We start from the raw sequence: 22581 nt of genomic DNA, 5'->3' as shown, positions 1-22581 counted from the left end.
TAGATATTTAATGAATATTTTAATACACATATAAAATTTGAACAAAAGCTATTGGAATGACGTGAGCTTGAAACGTAAGTACGTCCTTGCTTGTATTTGTGAAATTTTTTGTAAGTATATGCATTAGCTGCAAATATTTAATTAAGTATGACAGTGAATAAAATTAAAATATTTTTGATCCCTTTCACACATTACAGAGGCAGTATCAGTGCTCTTGTTGCTTTGTAGGTAGCAACACCAACCAAGATTTGCCTGCTCTCCAGGGCGATGCATGTCGGTATTATTTATGCGTTCTACGTAAATACTCTACGTCCTTGAAATTATGAGCCCGTTTGGATTAGCTGATTGTAAATAGCTAATACGCTTGAAGTACTGAAAAGCATTTTTATTATAAAAGATTATAAATTAAAAAATTTCTTTGTAAAGAAAAGGAGGAATACAATGAATATGGAATGAAAAGAAAGTTAGAAAATTTATTTAGGGAAAAATATTTTTTGAATTAAAAAATATTAGTAAGGATAAACTAGTAAAATTCTTGGTCAAACTAAAAGTACTTATAAGCTAAAAAACTATAAGTTGAGGGTGACCAACTTATGACTTATGGCCGATTTTAGTTTATAAGTACTTGGCTTATAAGCACTTTAGATATTTGTCAAATGCGTAGATAAGACAAAATGTGTTTATAAGCCAATTTGACCAGCTTATAAGCTTAATCAAACACCCTCTATATTTAGTTAAGAAAATTAATAGTGAAGAAGATAAGTAGTTTTGTGAATAAAATCTTAAGACCGTTTCTTACAATTATTATGCTAAAAACACATACTATAAACTATTTTATTTTCCTTACTTTGACTCATTTCGAGTGGAAAATAATTTTGCTCGCCTTCTTTACTTCCTTTTTCCATCGTTTCTTTAGACTCCAATTAATACAGGAGTTAAATGGGTGAGTGAGGAACTCTAGATTCATCTTCTGAGCTATGACGATGAAGGTCAGAAAGAGGAAGAAACTGATATGAGTAAAATGAGCAGTTATGCTCTGCTTTCACTTACTTAACTAATAAATGGAAAAGTACTGTACATTTATACTAATCCAACTACTTAACTTCCTAACTATTTATAACTAACACTTATCACACCACTAACTTATTACATATAATTAGCTATACACTACTGTCACTAATGTTTGATTCAACACCCCTCCTCAAGCTAATGGTTGAAAGATATCTTTCAACTTTAGCTTGGACATTAAGTAGTCATGCTGCACTCGACCAAGGCTCTTTGTTAGAAGATCAGCCTGTTGTTCCCTAGTGGGCACATGATGTGTTTTGATCAGACCTTGCACTAACTTCTCTTGAACAAAATGACAGTCAATGTCAATGTGTTTGGTTCTCTCGTGAAATATAGGATTGGCTGCTATTTGAATAGCAGCTTTGCTATTACAATTAAGAGTTATAGGTAGCTCAACATCCATCCCTAACTCTTTGAACAACCCAGTAAGCCATGTGAGTTCAGCCACTGCTGAGGCCATGCTCCTGAACTCTGCTTCTGCAGAACTCCTTGCTACAGTTTCTTGCTTCATTGACTTCCACGAAATCAATGCATCTCCAAACTTCACCAAGTGGCATGTAACTGATCTTCTGGTCTGTAGACATCCTCCCCAGTCTGAGTCACAAAAGCCTTCTAGGTTACCTGAGTCTCCAGATGGCATTAGAAGACCAAGTCCAGGAGAACCTTTGATATATCTCACTACTCGCAGTGCAGCTTCCATGTGTGACTACTTTGGTTTGTGCATGTATTGACTTAGAACTTGCACCACATATGCAATATCCACTCTAGTCATAGTAAGATACAGTAATTTGCCTATTAGCCTTTGATATTTTCTAGCATCTGCTAACAACTTGTCTTCTGCTTCAAGAGAGGACTGATTATGAATGAACATGTCATATTCTTCAGATGTGAGTTTTACATTTGCTTCCAAAGGTATGCCAATAGGTTTTGCACCACTAAGACCCATTTCTGCAATGAGTTCCAAGGCATACTTCCTTTGACTCATCACAATGCCTTTAGATGACCTAGCAAATTCTATTCCAAGGAAGAATTTAAGTTCACCTAAGTCTTTCATTTTGAACGTCAGCTTTAAGTCATTTCTGGTTTGCAGATTCAGTCTTTGACTGCTCCCAGTTACAAGTAAGTCATCCACATAGACAAGTACCAATATTAGCTCAGACTCCACTTTCCTGGTGAACAATGAATAATCAAAGTGACTTTGAGTAAATCCGAGCTGTAGTAAGGCATCTGTTAGCTTCTTGTTCCATTGTCTAGGAGCCTGTTTAAGCCCATAGAGAGACTTATGGAGTTTGCAGGCACTGTGCTTCCCTCCTGTCTAGCAAACCCTGGAGGAAACTCTATGTAAACATCTTCAAGTAAGTCACCTTTAAGGAAAGCATTGTGCACATCCATTTGAAAGATGGCCCAATGCTTGGCTGCAGCAATGGCAAGAACTGACCGGACTGTAACTATTTTGGCTACAGGAGAAAAAGTCTCAATGTAGTCCAACCCCTCCTACTGGCTATACCCTTTGTCTATAAGCCTAGCCTTGTACCTTTCCACTGCACCCGAGGAGGTATATTTCACCTTGAACACCCACTTACAACCAATGGGAATCTTCCCAGGAGGCAGATCAACCACTGTCCAGGTGTGATTATCCTCCAAAGCAGATATCTCACACTTCATTGCCTCAACCCATTTGGCATCTTTGACAGCCTCAGTGTAAGACTTAGGCTCCACAATGGCTGAATAGGCAGCTAAGGCAGCCCCAAAAGAAGGTGATAAATTGTACAATGCTTGTCTTTACTACTACATTCAATAGACTGAAAATCATAGGAACCTTTTAGTTTCTGCAGAGTATCTAAGGGTGCATGACCCAATCTCTTATGCCACACAACTATACTCACTGCTTTATTTGGAACTTTTACTGTATTTACAGAGTTTATTTGCCTTGGACCATTCAAGATGTCTGCTACTGAACCTTGAATTTGACTTTGTAGTGCCACTGACTTCTTTGAAGTAGAGTTGAACACATACAATCCATCTTCCTCTCTACCAATCCCCCTCACCTGTCCACTGAAGAGCTCCTGGAAAATGAAGAAATCAGGGAAGAACATAACAATCCATCTCATTTCCTTTGTGAGCTTGGACACAAATAGAAGGTTGTATTTGAAGTCAGGAATATATATCACATTAGTCACTATTAGGTCCTTCAGGAAAGCAACAGACCCTATGTGACTAACATGAGTAACATTACCAGTAGGTAAGTGAACTTTTCCACCTTTGATATCAATTGATTTAGCATTAATCAACAAGCTAGAATCATTCACCATATGACTTGAAGCCCCTGCGTCTACAATCCATTTTGTCAGAATTTTAGTAATGTCACCACAAAATGGCATACATGCTGCCATAGCAGAGCCACTGCACATTTTACCTTGAACACCCACTTACAATCAATGGGAACCTTCCCAAGAGGCAGATCAACCTTTGTCCAGGTGTGATTATCCTCCAAAGCAGATATCTCACACTTCATTGCCTTAACCCATTTGGCATCTTTGACAGCCTCAGTGCAAGACTTAGGCTCCACAATGGTTGAATAGGCAGCTAAGGCATCCCCAAAAGAATGTGACAAATTGTACAATGTTTGTCTTTACTACTACATTCAACAGACTAAAAATCATAGGAACCTTTTAGTTTCTGCAGAGTATCTAAGGGTGCATGACCCAATCTCTTATGCCACACAGATATACTCACTACTTTATTTGGAACCTTTACTGTATTTACAGAGTTTATTTGCCTTGGATCATTCAAGATGTCTGCTACTAAACCTTGACTTTGACTTTGTAGTACCACTGACTTCTTTGGAGTAGAGTTGAACACATACAATCCATCTTCCTCTCTACCAATCCCCATCACCTTTCCATTGAAGAGCTCCTGGAAAATGAAGAAATCAGGGAAGAACATAACAATCCATCTCATTTCCTTTGTGAGCTTGGACACAAATAGAAGGTTGTATTTGAACTCAGGAATATACATCACATTAGACACTATTAGGTCCTTCGGGAAAGCAACAGACCCTATGTGACTAACATGAGTAACACTACCAGTAGGTAAGTGAACTTTTCCACCTTTGATATCAATTGATTTAGTATTAATCAACAAGCTAGAATCATTCACCATATGACTTGAAGCCCCTGCGTCTACAATCCATTTTGTCAGATTTTAGTAATATCACCACAAAATGGCATACATGCTACCATAGTAGAGCCACTGCACTCAGGTTGCTTTTCTAGAAGTTGAAGAATCTGGTTGTACTGATCTTGAGTGAATTGAGGAATTCTAGTTTGAAGATTCTGACTTGTTTGTTGCATCTACTGCACCTGTGAGACTCCTGCAAAGTTAGCTGTAAATCCTTTTTGTGCAGGGTTAGTGAGGTTATCAGACACATAGTTGCCAGCATTGGCCTGAGCATAGTTAACTATATTACCAAATCCACCCTTCCTTTTAGACTCAAAGTCTTGTGGATACCCATTCAATTTGTAACAAGTCTCCCTAGTGTGGCCTTTGAAGTTGCAGTAGTCACAATGTAGGTTGTTTCTCTTGGATCTATAGCCAGAATTTGGGTGATTTCCTCCTCTAGATTGACCATAACTAGCTCATGCATTCCCTTTGCCACTAAACAAGGTAGTCATGTCATTTCCCACATAGTTGTGATTTTGCCCATGGTTTCCTTTTGCGTTCAGCTGAACTGGAGCTCCAGATGATGTTCCCTTATTACTGAACAAGGTTGTACCTTCATTAACTTCAGAAACTTGAGAGGATTGGGACAGTGCTCTTCTGCTTTCTTCAGAAATAATCATTGAGTAAGCTTTGTTTATGGAAGGTCTAGGAGACATGTTCAAAATCCGATTGCTTGATCGAGAGTATGTCTCATTTAGACCCATGAGAAACTGCAATAGCCTTTGGTACTCAAAGTGCTCAACATATTTCTTCGACTCTTCACAACCACACCCAGGGCAGGGCATAAAAGCATCAAACTCTGCCCTCAACTCCTTCAATTTTGAGAAGTAAGCAGACACAGAAGATAGTCCTTGGGCCAGATTTGTAATTTGTATGTGCAAATATAACACTCTAGAACCATTGACCTTATCAAATGTTTCTTTGAGATCCATCCACACTTTTGTGCACTTGAAGTATAGACCATGCCACTTAGCAATTTAGCACTCACAGAGTTCATAATCCATGATAGAACTATAGCATTACATTTTTCCCAAAGTTTATGAAGAAAAAGGAGGGAATTTTTCTTTCAGATATCTTCAATCTACAAACCCTAGCTTACTTTTGCCTAACAGACTAAGACGTATAGTACTACTCCACAAGGTGTAATTCTCAGGTCTTGTCAGCTTGACAGAGATGAGAGAACTACCTAGAGTGTCACTTGGTTGCAGAAACAGCGGATGATGCTGATCGATCACTGGTGCAATCACTGGTTCTGCAGCTACCTCTTCGTGAGTCGATCCATTATCTTCTCCAGTAATCGCCATTGTCAACAGAAATCTAGATTGCACAAATGTCAATTGCTCAAAATCAATCTAACCCTAATATTTGGGAATCGAAGCAATTGCTCATGCTCAAATGAGTAACTAGCAGAAACAATTAAGGAAGATGAATCTGGAGTTAGACTCGAATGATATAGATCATTAACTTAGGCTCTGATACCATGATGAGCTCTAGATTCATCTTCTGAGCTATGGCGATGAAGGTCAGAAAGAGGAAGAAACAGATGGGAGTAAAATGAGCAGTTATGCTCTGCTTTCACTTACTTAACTAATAAATGGAAGAGTACTGTATATTTATACTAATCCAACTACTTAACTTCCTAATTATTTCTAACTAACACTTATCATACCACTAACTTATTACATATAATTAGTTGTACACAACTGTCACTAATGCTTGATTCAACAGTGAGTTTGGTCTAAATTGAACAGGCCAAAAATGTTAAAAGTAAAAATATTAGCGAGTACAAGTTTATCCTCAAGATCTCTTCTATTCTAAAGACTGCTTGGTTGTAAAATTTATTTCTAAAATATTTTTTATTTGCATTCACGCCTTTTAAATGAGGATCATTTAACTTGTCCAATATTTATTGCGAGATCACTATGAGCAGATCAAATAAAGGTTGTGTAATCAAATAAAGGTTGTGTAATAGGTCATAACTCGACACTCTCGACTCAAAACTACTTATCAAACAATTTGTTCTTATAATTAGGGGTGGGTATCGGTCGGTTCGGTTCAGTTATGAATATTATCGGTTTAGCATATCGGTTATTGATTTATAAATTTGATAGAGCGATAACTGAACCGATAAGATATCGATTATCGGTTAATTGGTTATCGATCATTATCGGTTCGGTTATCAGTTTACCCGATAAGATAACTCAATCTAGAGTTAAGCAAAAAAGAGAATATAATTCACTGGAGTTAAGCAAAAATGAGAAGAATTTACATATAGTATACTACCCATTTCTGCGTTCTGTCGAGTGGCCACAACTGGAATAGTACTAATTCTTCAACAACAATTGTCCAAATACATTAATAATAATACAAAGTAGTAGCAATTTCACCTTAAAATTAACAAGCCCAATAGTACTAACAGTTCAAATTCAAGTTAACAAGACAACAACTACTCAATCCTTATAGGCTTCACCAAATAAATTGGATGTTGTTTGTCAAATGCCTAACCTAAAAAAGGAAACCATAGAGTAAAACCTTGATTTGTGCATGGGCAATACTAACACAGAAATAAAAAAAACACCTAAGGCAAGAAAATATTATCCTGTTGTCAAAGCTCAGCGTACTGTACACAAGAATAATGTTTAAAAATATATCTGAAACTGACGAAGATTGTCGACTGAGAATTGATAAGTGTGAAGAGAAACTGGTAGTAGGTATAGGCTACACAACATGAGCTCACAAAATTAAGAAACGAAAAAAAAAGAATCATTAACAGTCAAAAATACCAATATGAAGATGAATTTTGTTATAGAAATTAAAAGCCTAATGTATAAGAATAAAGACTTACGCTATGAGTAATTAGTAAGGTCTATGAAAAATTAATGAAGATGAAGAAACTGAAGAGTTCGACTGAGAAAGAATAGGAGAGAACGAACTGAAGCCCTAGCATATGTATATACTTAAGGGTAAAATCAAAATTTTATTAATTCTTATTGGGTTATTGGTTAGCCCATTAACAAAATTGGCAAACCGATGTCCGAACCGATAGCCCAATAGTGAAAAAATTCTAAACTATTACCGAACTGTTAATCCAATAACCTGATACCGATAACCTAATAAATAATTAACGGTTTGGGTTATTGATTTTAATTACCCGATATATGTCCAGCCCTACTTATAATTGGGTAAATTCTTTTGTCTGCCTATCCATTTAGTCTTATTTTATTTTCTCTTTTTATCAACTTTATTCTTATTTTTAGTTTTTAGTTTTATCTAGAAAATTCAGTAACCAACTGGAATACTATAGCTTTAGCCAGATCAGCTTTTTAAACAGTGTATTGTGCGTCAACCTATTGGTTAGTAGCTCGGGTGTGTTTAGTAGAGTCCGAAACTGAAATGATGCCTTTTTGGGCATAAGATACGTTTATACAGTTAAAGAAAAAGTTACATTTCTACCTAAAACACAGTATAATATTGCGTTTTACTTTAACGGAAAGTTAGCCGTTAAAGTAAAACGCAGTATTATACTGCGTTTTATTAAAACGCATTATAATACTGCATTTTACAACAATTTGGGCCTACCAAATAAGTGTTCTGCAGGACTGACATTTGTTTGTTAGTGTAAAATGTATTATAATACTACGTTTTAATTAAATATAGTATTATACTGCATTTTACACTAACTTTTGGGCCCACCAATAAGTGTTCTACGGATAACTGACATAACAATAATTCAAAACATAAAAATGTGGTACTATACTGCGTTTTACATAAAAATATTCTGCACCACAAACTAGGACTTGCCTTATTTAAAGACGTTAGAATTTTATGAAAATCCATTCAAAATTTTCCTTCAAACTTCTGTTCATACTTCTCTTCTTCTTATCAAGCATTTTTTTATAATGTCTGAAGAGCCAAAAATAAGGGTTTCATTATATTGGGGGAGTGAGGTTCTAATGGAGAATAACTCTGTGAGGTGTAGTTCACCTCCACAGTGTCATGTTAAATTGTTGCTTACAATGGAGTACGATAAATTGGTATCGTTGTTATGTAAAAAAAATTAGTGTGAGGAAACGTTCGGTGAACCTTAAAGTAACCGGTAGATTTCCATATTCTGTGACTCCGCAGGGGTTTGCTTATTATTCTGAGTTTAACATCGAAGATGATGATTGCTTATTATTCTGAGTTTAACATCGAAGATGATGAAACTCTTAGAGATTTTTTGCGGATTCCAGATGAATACAGGGAATTTATTGTAATAAAATTGTTGTAAATGTACGCCAAGGTTGAAGACGTTCCCAATAATAAGGGTATGCATAGAAGGGATAACCCCCAGTCATCGGGTGGTTATTCTAGAGCAGTTTTTGCCGGACAGATTCCTGATGAAAGAGCTTGCCTTGATTTAAACTTGTCACCACCGGCGAATAAGCAGCCACAAAATAATTTTTTGACTTTATATAATCCACAAGACGACTGGTAAACTTCAATTTTTCTACGTTTTAGCGATGTTTATTTTATGTTTGAATTGGATTTGTATTAATACTCATATTTTTCATAGGGGTTACCGTCCGGATATGAATTTTACGAGTTATGACCCCGCTCCTAGTTGGAATATGCGTAGTTCTGGCGTGTTGGACTACGGTGGTCCATTCGGGAGTCATCACCAACAAGAAAATATCCATCATGAAACGTCAACACAGTACGACTTGTAAGTAAAGTGATATAGCTATATGTAAGGTATTTATCTAGTTGAGTAGCTTATCATTTTGTTCTTTTTGTGCAGTGAAAACGAGCAACTTGATATTCCTGACCTCACACAGTTTCCCATAGACGACGTATTGACTCGTGATTTGGCAGATGCGCAGAGTCAGGAAGATGATAGTGATTAGACAACAACGCCGATGAGTCTAGAGATGACACACCCTTCCTCGATAAGGGTGATGACGAAGAGGAAGTGGATGCCGAACCTGAGCTGAAGAGGGAGCATACTCCTCCACCTCCCGTTAGACCAAGAGTGTACGAGTCCCACGTGCCGTTTCATGAGCGGAATATTCCCTACCTTGATAATCTGCCATATGCCGGACGTGGATGCCCTCACACGCTCTGTGTCATGATGATCCACCATATCGAGGCACATCATCAGGACGGAAGTGCTCCAAAGCAGTCGGTCGACCGAGCAATAATCGGGCAGATGAGCTAGCAACTCGTCGTTGTATGGCGTCCAAATGAACTATCAAATAATACTATAAAAGTGAGTATGCGCAACACAAGTGAATTTATAACAAGTAAGTTTAGGTACATATTTACCTATCCGGCCACCAGCATATCTAACACATCCCTGACAAGGGGGAGATTATGATGAGCATCACTTCCTCGGTAGTTCCCACGCTAGAGAACCCACCTCGTAGCTAGAGGGAGAAACAGAGGTTCTACACCCGACTCTAGTGGTGGTAGAGGTGGCTGCAACGGCAAGATCTGCTGCCATGCCCAAACCTAAGATAAAAGGTTGACGTAAAATTTAAGAGTCATTTTGACTATATAGAATTCGGAGTAATGAACAGAGTATTCAAAAATGTTGCCACCTGTAGAAGCGGCAGAAAACCACATATGTCCACCTGGGTGCCCATGCTCGCCTTGGCACATACTCCTGTACAGGTATGCTAGAACAGTTGCACCCCAGGTGTACTGGGGTAACTCATCTAGCTGTTGCAGATGATGCAGAAAGCACAGACTCACTAGATTTTCCGAAGTATTTGGGAACAATACACCCCCAAAAAGAAAGAACAACGCCAACCTCGTGTACCAGTCAATATGGATATCCTCTGTCTCGCCGGTAATGTCGGGGTGCAATACCTCCATATACTCTCTGATAGTCGTCACAGAAATGCGACTGCCCCCTCTAAGTGCAGCCTCACCCTGTGGTCTGAAACCAGTATACTGCCCTAGCAAATCTAAATAATGGGAACGCGTCATAGCTATCATATATTGGGGCAGTGCAACGGCCAGTCCATCTACACGCAGCCCATATAAAACCTGAATATCCTGAAGCATGATAGTGGCCTCTCTAGTGGGCAGGTGAAAAGTGTGTGTCTTCGGTCGCCACCGCTCTATCAACGTCGTGATGAGAGACCAGTCGAGCTTCATCCGCCCAATCTCATAAATCCTTAGGAAGCTCGTAGCACGCAGGGGATGGACTACGCGGGCATGGAAATCTCTCTCCCTCAAAAAGTTCCACAAGTCATCTGGTCTCCTAGCGCGGAGAGTCTGATCCAATAGATGTCCCTCCCATACATAGGCGGACCTATGGTCGTCCTGTATCACTAATATCTTATCTGCGGCTGGTCCAGGATGCACAGGCGACAAGTCCATGTCGTCTACTGTAATTTAAACAATATTAATTTTATAATTGGACAGAGTAATTATCTATGGGTTCCAGGCTCGATATTTGAGGCTCAGTAGCACCAACCTATCCTTAATTATTATGTGTATCAATTTCAATAAGTTTAAAATTTTGTTAGTTTAATAAATTAAATAATTAATTTTATAATTGGATAGAGTAATTATCTATGGCTTCCAGGCTCGATATTTGAGGCCCAGTAACACCAAGCTATCCTTAATTATTATGTGTGTCAATTTCAATAAGTTTAAAATTTTGTTAGTTTAATAAATTAAATAATTAATTATTTAATTGGACTTAGTAATTATCTATGGATTCCAGGCTCGATATTTGAGGCCCAGTAGCACCAAGCTATCTTTAATTATTATGTATGTCAATTTCAATAAGTACAAAATTTTGTTAATTTAATAAATTAAATAATTAATTATTTAATTGGACTGAGTAATTATCTATGGGTTCCAGGCTCGAATATTTGAGGCCCAGTAGCACCAAGCTATTCTTAATTATTATGTGTGTCAATTTCAATAAGTTTAAAATTTTGTTAGTTTGATAAATTAAATAATTAATTTTATAATTGGATAGGGTAATTATCTATGGGTTCCAGGCTCGATATTTGAGGCTCAGTAGCACCAAGCTATCCTTAACTATTATGTATGTCACTTTCAATAAGTTTAAAATTTTGTTAGTTTAATAAATTAAATAATTAATTATTTAATTGGACTGAGTAATTATTTATGGGTTCCAGGCTCGATATTTAATTTGACAACATATATTAATTTGTTGGTTCTGTAAGTTTATTTTATAAATTAAATAATTAATTTTGTAAAGTGTAATTGGATAGAGTTTGTAGTTAGTACATACTTAAACTACAGAGACTCTACGCTAAAAGGCTCTATATTTTACTACGCTAAAAGGCTCTATATTTTATTACGCTAAAAGGCTCTATATTTTACTACGCTATAAGGAACTATATTTTACTACGCTATAAGGCTCTATATTTTACTACGCTAAAAAGCTCTATATTTTACTACGTTAAAAGGCCACTATTCTTTAAGCAAATAAATACTCTAAACTAAATAAAAACAACAAACATATAAACATAACATTCACGAAATTACATATAAAACAGTAAAAGATATTTGTGAACAATTTTATTAACAATAAAAATTATTTCTCAAGTTTTAACTGTTTTTTTAAAACACTAATAATTTAATCCGGGTAAAAATAACATACAAATTTAATCGAGAACATAACACAAATCAACATGGAAACACATTCAAGAAAACAAATATGCATATGCTCTACGAGTTTCGACATAAACTAAATCGAAATACCTCGATTTATATTTTTTGAAATATTGGAAATTTGAAATTTTGACCCCGAAAGAAGGAATCCAAAGCTTGGGTTGTATGCGGGACCTACGCTCTTCACTTTTTGTGTGACGGGTGGGGCCCAAGAATTGTTTTTTTAATTGCGGGGAGGGGGGACCCGCAGAATGGTGGGGGAGGGTTTTTTTTAAAAATGGAAGATCTGTCGTGGGGAAGAAGAAGGAGGGGTTATATTTTATTAAAGAAAAATGCAGTATAATACTACATTTTCCTTAAACGTAGTACTATACTGCGTTTTCCTATAAAAAATTAATTTTTTAATAAAACGCAGTATAATATTGCGTTTTACTTTAACGACTAACTTTTCATTAAAGTAAAACGCAGTATTATACTGCGTTTTATGTAGAAATGTAACTTTTTTTAACTGTATAAACGTATTTTAAGTACAAAAATATGTCATTTCAGTTTCGGACTCGTGTTTAGTATGAATGAAAAAAATGCAAATTTTCCATGTTTGATTGGCTTAAATATTTTGGAAAATATACGCATCAACTCATTTTTCTCCAATTGGAGAAAAATATTTTCCCTATCAAAACGAGGGAAAATATTTTTCAAAATCAGTGGAGGATCTAGAGGGTAGCATGCGGGTTCCGCGGAACCCAATAACTTTTGCACGGTCCTTGTATATGTATTAAAAGATTCGTTAAATATCTATAAATATTTTATTGTGAACCCAATTGATACTGTAAAATCGTTATAGGAACCCATAAACTTCAAAGTCTGGATCTGTCTCTGTCCAAAACTCTTTTTCAGCCTTCTCCACCATATTTCCCATGCCCACCAACCCACCCTCACCCATCCCCACCCCAAACCACCCCAACCCCCTATCCCCGACCACACCCCACCCACCCCAAACTTGCCCACCACCCACCCTACATAGAACTATTATTAAAAATACTTTCTTTTTATGTGGTAAATAGAGTACTTTTTTTACTTCAACAAAATGAGTATTTTCTTTTCATGATGTATTAAAAGTATTTTCTTTCATTTCATCAAAACGAGTACTTTCTTTTCATGATATAGAAAAAGTAATTTCTTTCATTTCAACAAAACGAGTACTTTCTTTTCATGATGTAGAAAAAATATATTCTCATTTCAAAGAACTGAGTATTTTCTTTTTATGATGTAGAAAAAAGTATTTTTTTTCATTCAACAAAATGAGTAATTTCTTTTTATGTTGTAGAAAAGATACTTTCTTTTTCAATAAAATAAAGTATTTTTTAAAATTATCGAGCTCAAATTTTAATGTTGCGCTTGTGTGAAAAAGTAAATATTACTTCTTCTGGGTTTGTGTGAATTTTAAAAAAGAAAAATTAAATTATTGAAAAAAATAGAGTCTAGGGGAGAAGGAGTACAAGAAACATGGTGATTTTGGGGAAGGTGGATTGAGGAAAATAGCATAAAAAATTATTTTCCTAAAAATATTTTATACTCTCTAATCAAACACTAGAAAATATTATTCGGAAAAAGTTTCACTCACCAACCAAACAAGAGAAAATAAGTGATAAAACCACTCATTTTCCAGGAAAATATTTTGCATAAAAAACATTTTCTTTCGTACCAAAAACACCCTTGAAATCAAAACTTTTGACTGCAGGAGAACTTGGGTTCCCCGTTGAAAATTATATTGTTGACTCAACCCTTCAAACTTTTGATGAGTTGGATCACATGGTTGTAGACTTAGACTATAATTAATTGACTCCTCTATGCTCAAGTCTCCAATCAAATTAATTCTGACCCTCTGAAAATAGAAATGCACTTTGAAAGAATTCCAGGAAAGATATGATCGCCGCCCCTTCACTTTCCTCAAGAAGGGCGATAACCATATGTTTATATTAATACGTATTCGTAAAAAATATTTGCATCATATAATTATCTATATACATAGTACTATTATTTTACATATATTTTTTTTATAGTTTTCAATTAATATTCAACTGAACATCCTTCATTCTATGAGGCTACGCCCCTGGTTTCATTACCATTTCATTCACGTCTCTTCGACTTTCATATCAATTCTTTTTATTTGGAACAATTTTTTGGTTGAGAAAGTGCATGTAAAGCGCGTAATTAAGTTGTCACTTTCATAGCCATAAAATAATTGAAAGACTATTCCTAAGATAATTAAGAAAGAATGCAAGAAATTAAGGGAAAGGCACCCGCGCGCCTTGTATATATGATGTATCTGTCGCAAATTTGCTGATATATGCATTTTTACCGATATTCAACGATTGAATTCTTTAATATAAGCTTTTAAAAAAAAGTTTAATAATTTATAGCACAATATCTCTTATGATCTAAGCACACAAATTGATCCGATCTCTTTCATATTCATCACTCACAGTATCAATGTTCTTGTTGCTTTATAGGTGGCACCACCGACCACGATTTGCTTGCTACCTAGGGTAATGAGATCATGTGCATGTGTTTATTACTCCAATTTTTTATTTTTTGGTTTCTCCCGTGGTGTCTGTTGTTCGTATTGAGGTCGATTAAATTTTTGCACTCGCACCAAAAAGTTTTAAATTTAAGATAAAGTGTTCTTTTAACAAAGATACTTCAGACACAAGGTTAGAAACCTAGACCTTGATTAAATGAATGATTGTTTACTACTCCAATACTACCATTGTTGGTGCATGTGTATTTTGTTTTTTGTGTTCTATTACGTAACAAATTAAGTAATGAGATTGGTTATTGTCGCACCTCCTTTTTGCGCGCCCGCCCCAAAGGGATAAATGCGCGAGGGAGTTTTTCTCATTTAAGTGACAATATTTGAAATGGGATTATTTATTTAATTCAGAGTCGCCACTTGGGAAAGGTTTGGCTTTTGGTATCCCAAGTCATCGGTTTATCTTGAATCCCAAATCGAGGAAATTTTCGACTTTCCAAATGAAGTCTGCGAACCAGAAATTCTAAGTAAGGAATTATGTTGACCCGAGGGAAGGTGTTAGGCACCCTCGAATCCCGTGGTTCTAGCACGGTCGCTCAAATTGTTATAATGGCTAAATATCTGATTTAAATACATGTTGTGACTTATGTGCTTTTATTAAGTTTAAAACCGCTTTTATTATTATCATTTATTTTTATAGAATTGCAACGTCGTGAAAATGCATCTCGAACCACGTTACAATCAATGCACCCGTAGTTGTTAACACATTTCGACTCCGTTGAGATTTGAATTTGGGTCACATAAATGCGCACCCGAATTTAAGAATGTAATTTAATTAAGTCGCGCCTAAAGAGTCTAACACGTTATTATCTTTGGGGAAGGCAGTGAAATTCACTAAACAGTCCATCCCAAATTCTAAGTATTTATTATGATCAATTATTGAGGGCCCCGCAATTTGCATTTTTATTTGGCGAGGCTCGTCTCATTATTTTTTAAAAGGATAATCTTAGCACGACTACATTTTCTATTTTTTGTTTTCTAAAATAAATGAAGATAAGGTCCTACTTTATTTACATACTTTCGAGTTATTATGGTTAAGTTCCAAAAGTGAGTTGTTTAAGGAGTTTGCATGGCAACGCATAGAATATTCTACATACAGACAGAAAAGAAAGAAAAGGCTACATTAAATTACAACTTCAAATATTTCTCATTTTTTGCATTCATGCTTCGAGTGGCTTACAAGACGAACCAGTGTATCAGTTTGTGTACCTGGTATTTGGAAAGCAAGAAAAGAAGATGAAGATCAGTAAAAGCAGCAGTAGTGTAAATACACAGCAACAACAGCAACCCAACAGCAGCAATTCGAATCAGATTCAAGGCCCAGAAAACTTTGAAGAAAAACCGAACAACTCAAATAGAACAAACCCAAAGTTTGTAAATCAACTAAACAGCAACAACCCACGCGTTTATTAAAACCCGAAACTAAACTCGTTTCTCACTTTGTTTTTGTTTTCTCTTTTTAAACTCTATCACACTCTCTTCAGATTTTCAGAATGTGTTCCTCTCTCAAAATAATCCTCAAAAATCTTTCAAGTTTTAGTCTAAGTCTTCCTCTCTCAAGTCTTGTCCTCCTTTAATGTCAAGAAATGACTCTATATATAGCAAGACAAGTCTTCAATTCCCAACCCCAAATTATTCCTTAATGGCATGCTTTGTCCCACTTATTAATGTTTTCTTTATTTTAAACTTTTTCCCCCATGCCTACATTAAATAAATACATCCACCACAACCCATTACAATTTGTCCCCCATGCTTACATTAAATAAGTACAATATTCTCAACCCATTACAATTTGTCTCCCATGCCTAACATAAACAAATACAATATTCCCCTCCACTACATTATGTTTTGTCCTATTATGTTAAACAATTATATCAAACACCACCCCATTATATTTTGTCCCCCATGCTTAACATAAAGAATCAAAATAATGTTCAATTACCAAACTACCCCTTCGACCTTATTGCAATTACAAATCTACCCCCGAATGCAATACAATTTACCAAATTACCCCCATCAGCTCTAAACACTCAATTAATCATAACTTGACCAAAATATAGTCAAGATGACCAATTTCTCAACAATCTTCAACAACAAATCACATGAACACGATGAACAACACAACTTCAAATTAATGGGAATAAATCAACCATATCGGGAACCAATCCTAGTTAATATAGACCATCAATGGATGAGCAAGGATACAACAATACAAACAACAAAATACATGATTCAAACTAAATCAACAAATCAAAACAAACATAAAACTCATATTAAATCACTGGATTAAACATGAACTTCAAGCAAAGATGAACATGAACTAAAAACAACAAACATGACGGATTAAAACGATTCAAACAACATTAATAATTTCTGGAAAATACATATCAACATATGAAACAAATTGAAGAAATAATTAATTAAATTTCAATTTGAATCTAACAAACTAACAAATATTTAAACAATAATACAAACATGAAAAACAACTAATTAATCTTTCATTTGAAATCTGAAAAATTAATTTAACAAAGCACATGAACAAACTAAAAAATTAATTCAAACGATAGACATGAACAAAACAAACATTTTGCCGATTTTAGATTCGAGAAATATCAAAACAAAATATGGACAAAAATAAAAACTCAAAATCTACTAACCGGATCGAAATGAGAACAATCGACTAACCAACGAAGAACTCGACGAGCCTCGACCAAAGTTCGGACAAACGACGACGAATACGAACCTAATTAGTTGGCGCCGGAACAGTAGTGATGAGACAGAAGCAGCTGGAGGTGCGTTCAGTTGTTCGCGCGAAGACGAAGCAGTAACGGGGATTGTTCGTATGGGGAAGATGAAGCAACAGCTCGGAGACGACTTGGCCATGGCGATGCTCAAGCTGAAGAAGACGAAGTGAGGCAGTCGCAGCTCGGAGGCAGGAGGAGAAACAGTGGCGACGACGGACTGTTTTGACGGAGAAGATGAAGCTCGACCAAACGACGATGAACTCGAACCTAAGTAGCAATTGAAGCCATGCCGAAGCCTAGCAGCAGTTGACGCGGCAGAACAGGAGCAGCTGGTCGACGAGGGCAATGGCGGACTGCTTGGTGGAGCTGGGCAGCCATGGATGTCGAGCTCAAGCTCGAGCTTGACGAAGGACGAAGAAGATGAAGTGACGACGCAGAGACAGCTGCATGAACAGCAGCAGCTATGGTTCTTGCGATCGTTTGGACGTGACGAACTGGAGCAACCATGGTGGACGAAGAAGATGAAGTGCTTGGGCAGCAGCTGTTTGGACGTGAAAGAGCAGAAGCAGCGGGTTGTTTGGATGACGAGGGTGTGTCGAAGAAGAAGGTAAAGGGCAGCCATGGATGCTTGGGGTGGTTTAGTTTTGGAGAAGAAGAAGATGGAGGGGGGAGGCGGATGTTAGTGTTAGGGTTTTTGTTTTCTTATTTTTTTTTGTTTTTGTGTTTAGACCAAAAAATGAAGAAGGGGGTTGGGTATTGGGTTAATGGGGCGGACCGGGTCGACCCGGTTTGAAGTGGACCGGGTCGTGGGGAAGATTGGGCAATTATTTGGGCCTGAGGTTGAAATTTGAAGAAGTGGCCCAATCCGATTTTTCTTTGTATTTTTGTTCTTTTTTCTTCTTTTATTTTCTAAAACTAAATTATAAAAATACTTAAATTATTATTAAGAACTAAATTAAGTTATAAAAGCGCAAATTAACTCCCAATAACAATTAACGCACAATTAAGTAATAATTAAGCATAAAATTGTTCATTTGGACATTAAATGCTAAAGATGCCTGTTTTTTTTTGTAATTTTTAATTTTTGTAAAACTAATTTAATTATTAACAATTGTAGAATTAAATCCTACATGCAAAATGCGACATATTTTTGTATATTTTTTATTAATCTAACAAATAAACAAACACAGACAAATACAAACAAGTATCCAAAAATATCATAAAATCTCACAAAATTGCACACCAAGAAAAAATCATTTTATTTGAATTTTTGGGAGTGATTCTCATATAGGGCAAAAATCACGTGCTTACAGCTGCCCCTCTTTGCCCGAAGACACGAAGGGTTTTCGCGCAAAGATAAAGTGGGCGATTTTTGCCCATCCGAGTACTCTGTGTGAAGCATTTTTTTTTTGAAAAAGATTTAACCGAACCTTTGCTTCAAAGGTTTCCTACATATCCCTGGCTAAAGGGGAATCAGGTTAATGTAGTTCGGGAAGTTTTGGTAGCTGGGACTACCGTAGGACTGCAGTGCTTGCTGTTACTGTTGTTGCTGTTGCTACCACCGCTTTACTGACCGCCTTATTACAACCAAAGGAAATTGAAACTAAACTAACTATTTATGCATGTCACTTGCTAGTTACAAGATTCCTATCTATGATTCTTTTGTAACTTGATCTCGGGTCTTAGCTGATTTTGCTTGTAGACTTCGATCCGAATCTTGATGCTTGCAAGTTGTAGGTGCCTGTTTATTTCTGCGACACTGAGTGAGACGGGAGTGGTAGAACTCGGGGCCTTGATCGAAACTCGGAGCGATCCGCCCTTCGTTTTTTCAAGCATCTCGGAACATCTTCTCTTTTTTTTATTCTGGGTTGAAGCTCATCTCGTGAGTCTTCTCGATCCATGCGCCTCGAGGTCAGACCTGCGGGGAAAAAACAAACGAACGAAATTTTCTGCCCCAGTTTCACTAGGAAAAATTCGTGAGTTATTTGCCAGGAAGTTCATAGCATTGATGAAGGAATTGGATCAACGATATTGCCACAAGGTAAGAATACTCAGTTTAGGGTTGGAACCCTAAGGCTGGCGGAATGGAAATAGTTCAGTTCAGGGTTGAAGCCCTAATGCTGACTAGCTAGGGAGAAGCTCAGTTTAGAGTTAAAACCCTAATGCTGACTAAAGGGAAGAGTTCAGTTTAGGGTTTAAAACCCTAATGCTGACTAAATGGAAAAAGTTCAGTTTAGGGTTTAAAACCCTAATGCTGACTAAAGGGAAGAGTTCAGTTTAGGGTTTAAAACCCTAATGCTGACTAAATGGAAAAAGTTCAGTTTAGGGTTTAAAACCCTAATGCTGACTAAAGGGAAAAGTTCAGTTTAGGGTTTAAAACCCTAATGCTGACTAAAGGGAAAAGTTCAGTTTAGGGTTTAAAACCCTAATGCTGACTAAATGGAAAAAGTTCAGTTTAGGGTTTAAAACCCTAATGCTGACTAAATGGAAAAAGTTCAGTTTAGGGTTTAAAACCCTAATGCTGACTAAAGGAAAGAGTTCAGTTTAGGGTTTAAAACCCTAATGCTGACTAAAGGGAAAAAGTTCAGTTTAGGGTTTAAAACCCTAATGCTGACTAAATGGAAAAAGTTCAGTTTAGGGTTTAAAACCCTAATGCTGACCAAAGGGAAAAGTTCAGTTTAGGGTTTAAAACCCTAATCCTGATTAAAGGGAAAAGTTCAGTTTAGGATTTAAAACCCTAATGCTGACTAAAGGGAAGAGTTCAGTTTAAGGTTTAAAACCCTAATGCTGACTAAAGGAAAGAGTTCAGTTCAAGGTTTAAAACCCTAATGCTGACTAAAGGAAAAAGTTCAGTTTAGGGTTTAAAACCCTAATGCTGACTGAAGGGAAAAAGTTCAGTTTAAGGTTTAAAACCCTAATGCTGACTAAAGGGAAGAGTTCAGTTTAGGGTTTAAAACCCTAATGCTGACTAAATGGAAGAGTTCAGTTTAGGGTTTAAAACCCTAATGCTGACTGAATGGAAAAAGTTCAGTTTAGGGTTTAAAACCCTAATGCTGACTAAAGGAAAGAAGTTCAGTTTAGGGTTTAAAACCCTAATGCTGACTGAAGGAAAGAAGTTTAGTTTAGGGTTTAAAACCCTAATGCTGACTGAAGGAAAAAGTTCAGTTTAGGGTTTAAAACCCTAATGCTGACTAAATGGAAGAAGTTCAGTTTAGGGTTTAAAACCCTAATGTTGACTGAAGGGAAAAGTTCAGTTTAGGGTTTAAAACCCTAATGCTGACTGAAGGGAAAAGTTCAGTTTAGGGTTTAAAACCCTAATGCTGTCTGAAGGGAAAAGTTCAATTTAGGGTTTAAAACCCTAATGCTGACTAAATGGAAGAAGTTCAATTTAGGGTTTAAAACCCTAATGCTGACTGAAGGAAAAAGTTCAATTTAGGGTTTAAAACCCTAATGCTGACTGAAGGGAAAAGTTCAGTTTAGGGTTTAAAACCCTAATGCTGACTGCAGGGAAAAGTTCAGTTTAGGGTTTAAAACCCTAATGCTGACTGAAGGAAAAAGTTCAGTTTAGGGTTTAAAACCCTAATGCTGACTGAAGGAAAAAGTTCAGTTTAGGGTTTAAAACCCTGATGCTGACTAAGGGGAAAAGTTCAGTTTAGGGTTTAAAACCCTAATGCTGACTAAATGAAAAAGTTCAGTTTAGGGTTTAAAACCCTAATGCTGACTAAAGGAAAAAGTTCAGTTTAGGGTTTAAAACCCTAATGCTGACTAAAGGAAAGAGTTCAGTTTAGGGTTTAAAACCCTAATGCTGATTGAATGGAAAAGTTCAGTTTATGGTTTAAAAACCCTAATGCTGACTAAAGGAAAAGTTCAGTTTAGGGTTTAAAACCCTAATGCTGACTAAATGGAAAGAGTTCAGTTTAGGGTTTAAAACCCTAACGCTGACTGGCTGGGGACAAAGTTCGAGGATACCAACTGACATCTTTTTTTTGAATTTTCTTGTTTTAGTAGAAGATAAAAGGGAATCTCTTGGAAACTTACCTTTCGAGTGAATTCCTCATTGTCAAACTGTTTCTTGTACTCATGTGCCTTCTTCGTTAGGTGACACCTGCTTCTTGCACGGTTGTCTTGGATTATACCTGTTTCAACTTCTCGAACAAAGAACAATTGTTAGTTCAGAAATGGTGGTTGGTTCGGTGACCTTGATTGTTCCCATTGCTTTGTCGCATCCTTATTTCTGTTGAGAAATCCTGCCATTGATTGGATTCAAATGGCGAAACCCTTTTGGACTGCTCAGGCTTGTATTTCCAAATTCCGTGATGATTTGCCTTATAATGCTCCCCTTTTGTGTCCCATTTTGCTTGGGGATTCTCAACGGGGATTTTACTGGGGATACTCTGTGGGAATTTGTACAAAGGGAAGCTCTGTGGGGGAATATTTACAAAGTGGATTCTTTGTGTGGATTTTTGTACAACGGGAACATGCTGGGGATTTGTTTCAAAGCGGACTTTCCAGGATTTGTTGGGGTAAGCTCGCTGGGGAATTTTTACAAAGGGACTCGCTGGGGATTTGCTGGGGAAATCCTCTTTTTTTTGGCGTTATTAACAAAGGGAAGACCTTGTGGGGATCTGTACAAGAGAGAAAATCTGTGTGGATTTCGTTGGGGCAGACTCTTTGGGGAATATTTACGCAGTGGATTCTTTGTGCGGATTTGTACAAAGGGAAACCCTGTGGGGATTTGTACGAGGCGGACTTGCTGGGGAAATTTCTCTCTTTCCTTTTTACTTCGAACGCAGTCAAACATCATGATTCATCAGGTTTGGATAAACGTACCAACGAAACGAGGTGTTTTCCTTCATGAAACGGAATTCCGTGAAACCAAACCTGCCACCTGTCCTTTCCGGTATATCTGGAACTTGGGGTTAAACATGAAAGGGGTTCGAAGAAAAACAAAGAAAGGAGAAAGCAAATTTCAGAAAAGGAGTGTCCCTTTCGGGATGAGAAAGACTTATCTGAGGAAGTCAATGCTGGCTTTAAATGGATATGACATGCTCTTTGGACTGGACGCCTGACCTTCAATGAACTTGCGTTTCCCCGAACCAAAACGGATCTGTGATCCCAAACCGGTGGAACTTTGTCGAGACCTCCTTGGGTGGAGTCATTCTTTCGGCCAACAGCGCCCTTTGCGGGTTTTCGCTGGCTGACCTCTTTCATTTCTCTTCCTGTCATCGCTTGATAGCACTCTTTGCGAGTTTTTACTAAACAAGCTCTCTCTTTTTGGTTTCTCTACTCCCGTCGCCTCGCGGTGCACGAAGGTCT

General features: G+C 36.8%; 2 protein-coding genes across 2 annotated transcripts; both read right to left on the bottom strand.

Moving 5' to 3' along the window:
* Positions 1 to 1774: 1774 nt before the first annotated feature.
* Positions 1775 to 4421, bottom strand: LOC142161877 (uncharacterized). Its single transcript, XM_075217840.1, has 7 exons — positions 4301 to 4421; positions 3738 to 4250; positions 3502 to 3654; positions 2888 to 3400; positions 2652 to 2804; positions 2393 to 2525; positions 1775 to 2237 (listed from the first exon to the last, which is right to left on the bottom strand). The coding sequence occupies exons 1-7, from the start codon at positions 4419 to 4421 to the stop codon at positions 1775 to 1777; spliced, it is 2049 nt and encodes a 682-aa protein (XP_075073941.1).
* A 5231-nt stretch (positions 4422 to 9652) lies between these two features.
* Positions 9653 to 10656, bottom strand: LOC107787162 (serine/threonine-protein phosphatase 7 long form homolog). Its single transcript, XM_016608691.2, has 2 exons — positions 9933 to 10656; positions 9653 to 9780 (listed from the first exon to the last, which is right to left on the bottom strand). Exons 1-2 carry the CDS (start codon positions 10654 to 10656, stop codon positions 9653 to 9655), a joined length of 852 nt encoding a protein of 283 aa, XP_016464177.2.
* Between the last annotated feature and the right edge of the window lie 11925 nt (positions 10657 to 22581).

Source organism: Nicotiana tabacum, chromosome 1 (assembly GCF_000715075.1).
Source record: "Nicotiana tabacum cultivar K326 chromosome 1, ASM71507v2, whole genome shotgun sequence".
Taxonomy (NCBI): domain Eukaryota; kingdom Viridiplantae; phylum Streptophyta; class Magnoliopsida; order Solanales; family Solanaceae; genus Nicotiana; species Nicotiana tabacum.
This window is presented reverse-complemented; position numbering and strand designations above follow the sequence as displayed.

Bases quoted from the DNA above. Each gene is read 5' to 3' on its own strand.
- LOC142161877 (XM_075217840.1), bottom strand. From the start codon at position 4,421: ATGCAACAAACAAGTCAGAATCTTCAAACTAGAATTCCTCAATTCACT. The intron at 3,401-3,501 runs GTAAGTGGGTGT...AATGGATTGTAG, and splicing joins TGGGAAGGTTCCCATTGATT to ACGCAGGGGCTTCAAGTCAT. The intron at 2,238-2,392 runs GTTTGCTAGACA...ATTGTTCACCAG, and splicing joins TACATAGAGTTTCCTCCAGG to GAAAGTGGAGTCTGAGCTAA.
- LOC107787162 (XM_016608691.2), bottom strand. From the start codon at position 10,656: ATGGACTTGTCGCCTGTGCATCCTGGACCAGCCGCAGATAAGATATTA. The intron at 9,781-9,932 runs GTATGTGCCAAG...CTTTTATCTTAG, and splicing joins TCTAGCATACCTGTACAGGA to GTTTGGGCATGGCAGCAGAT.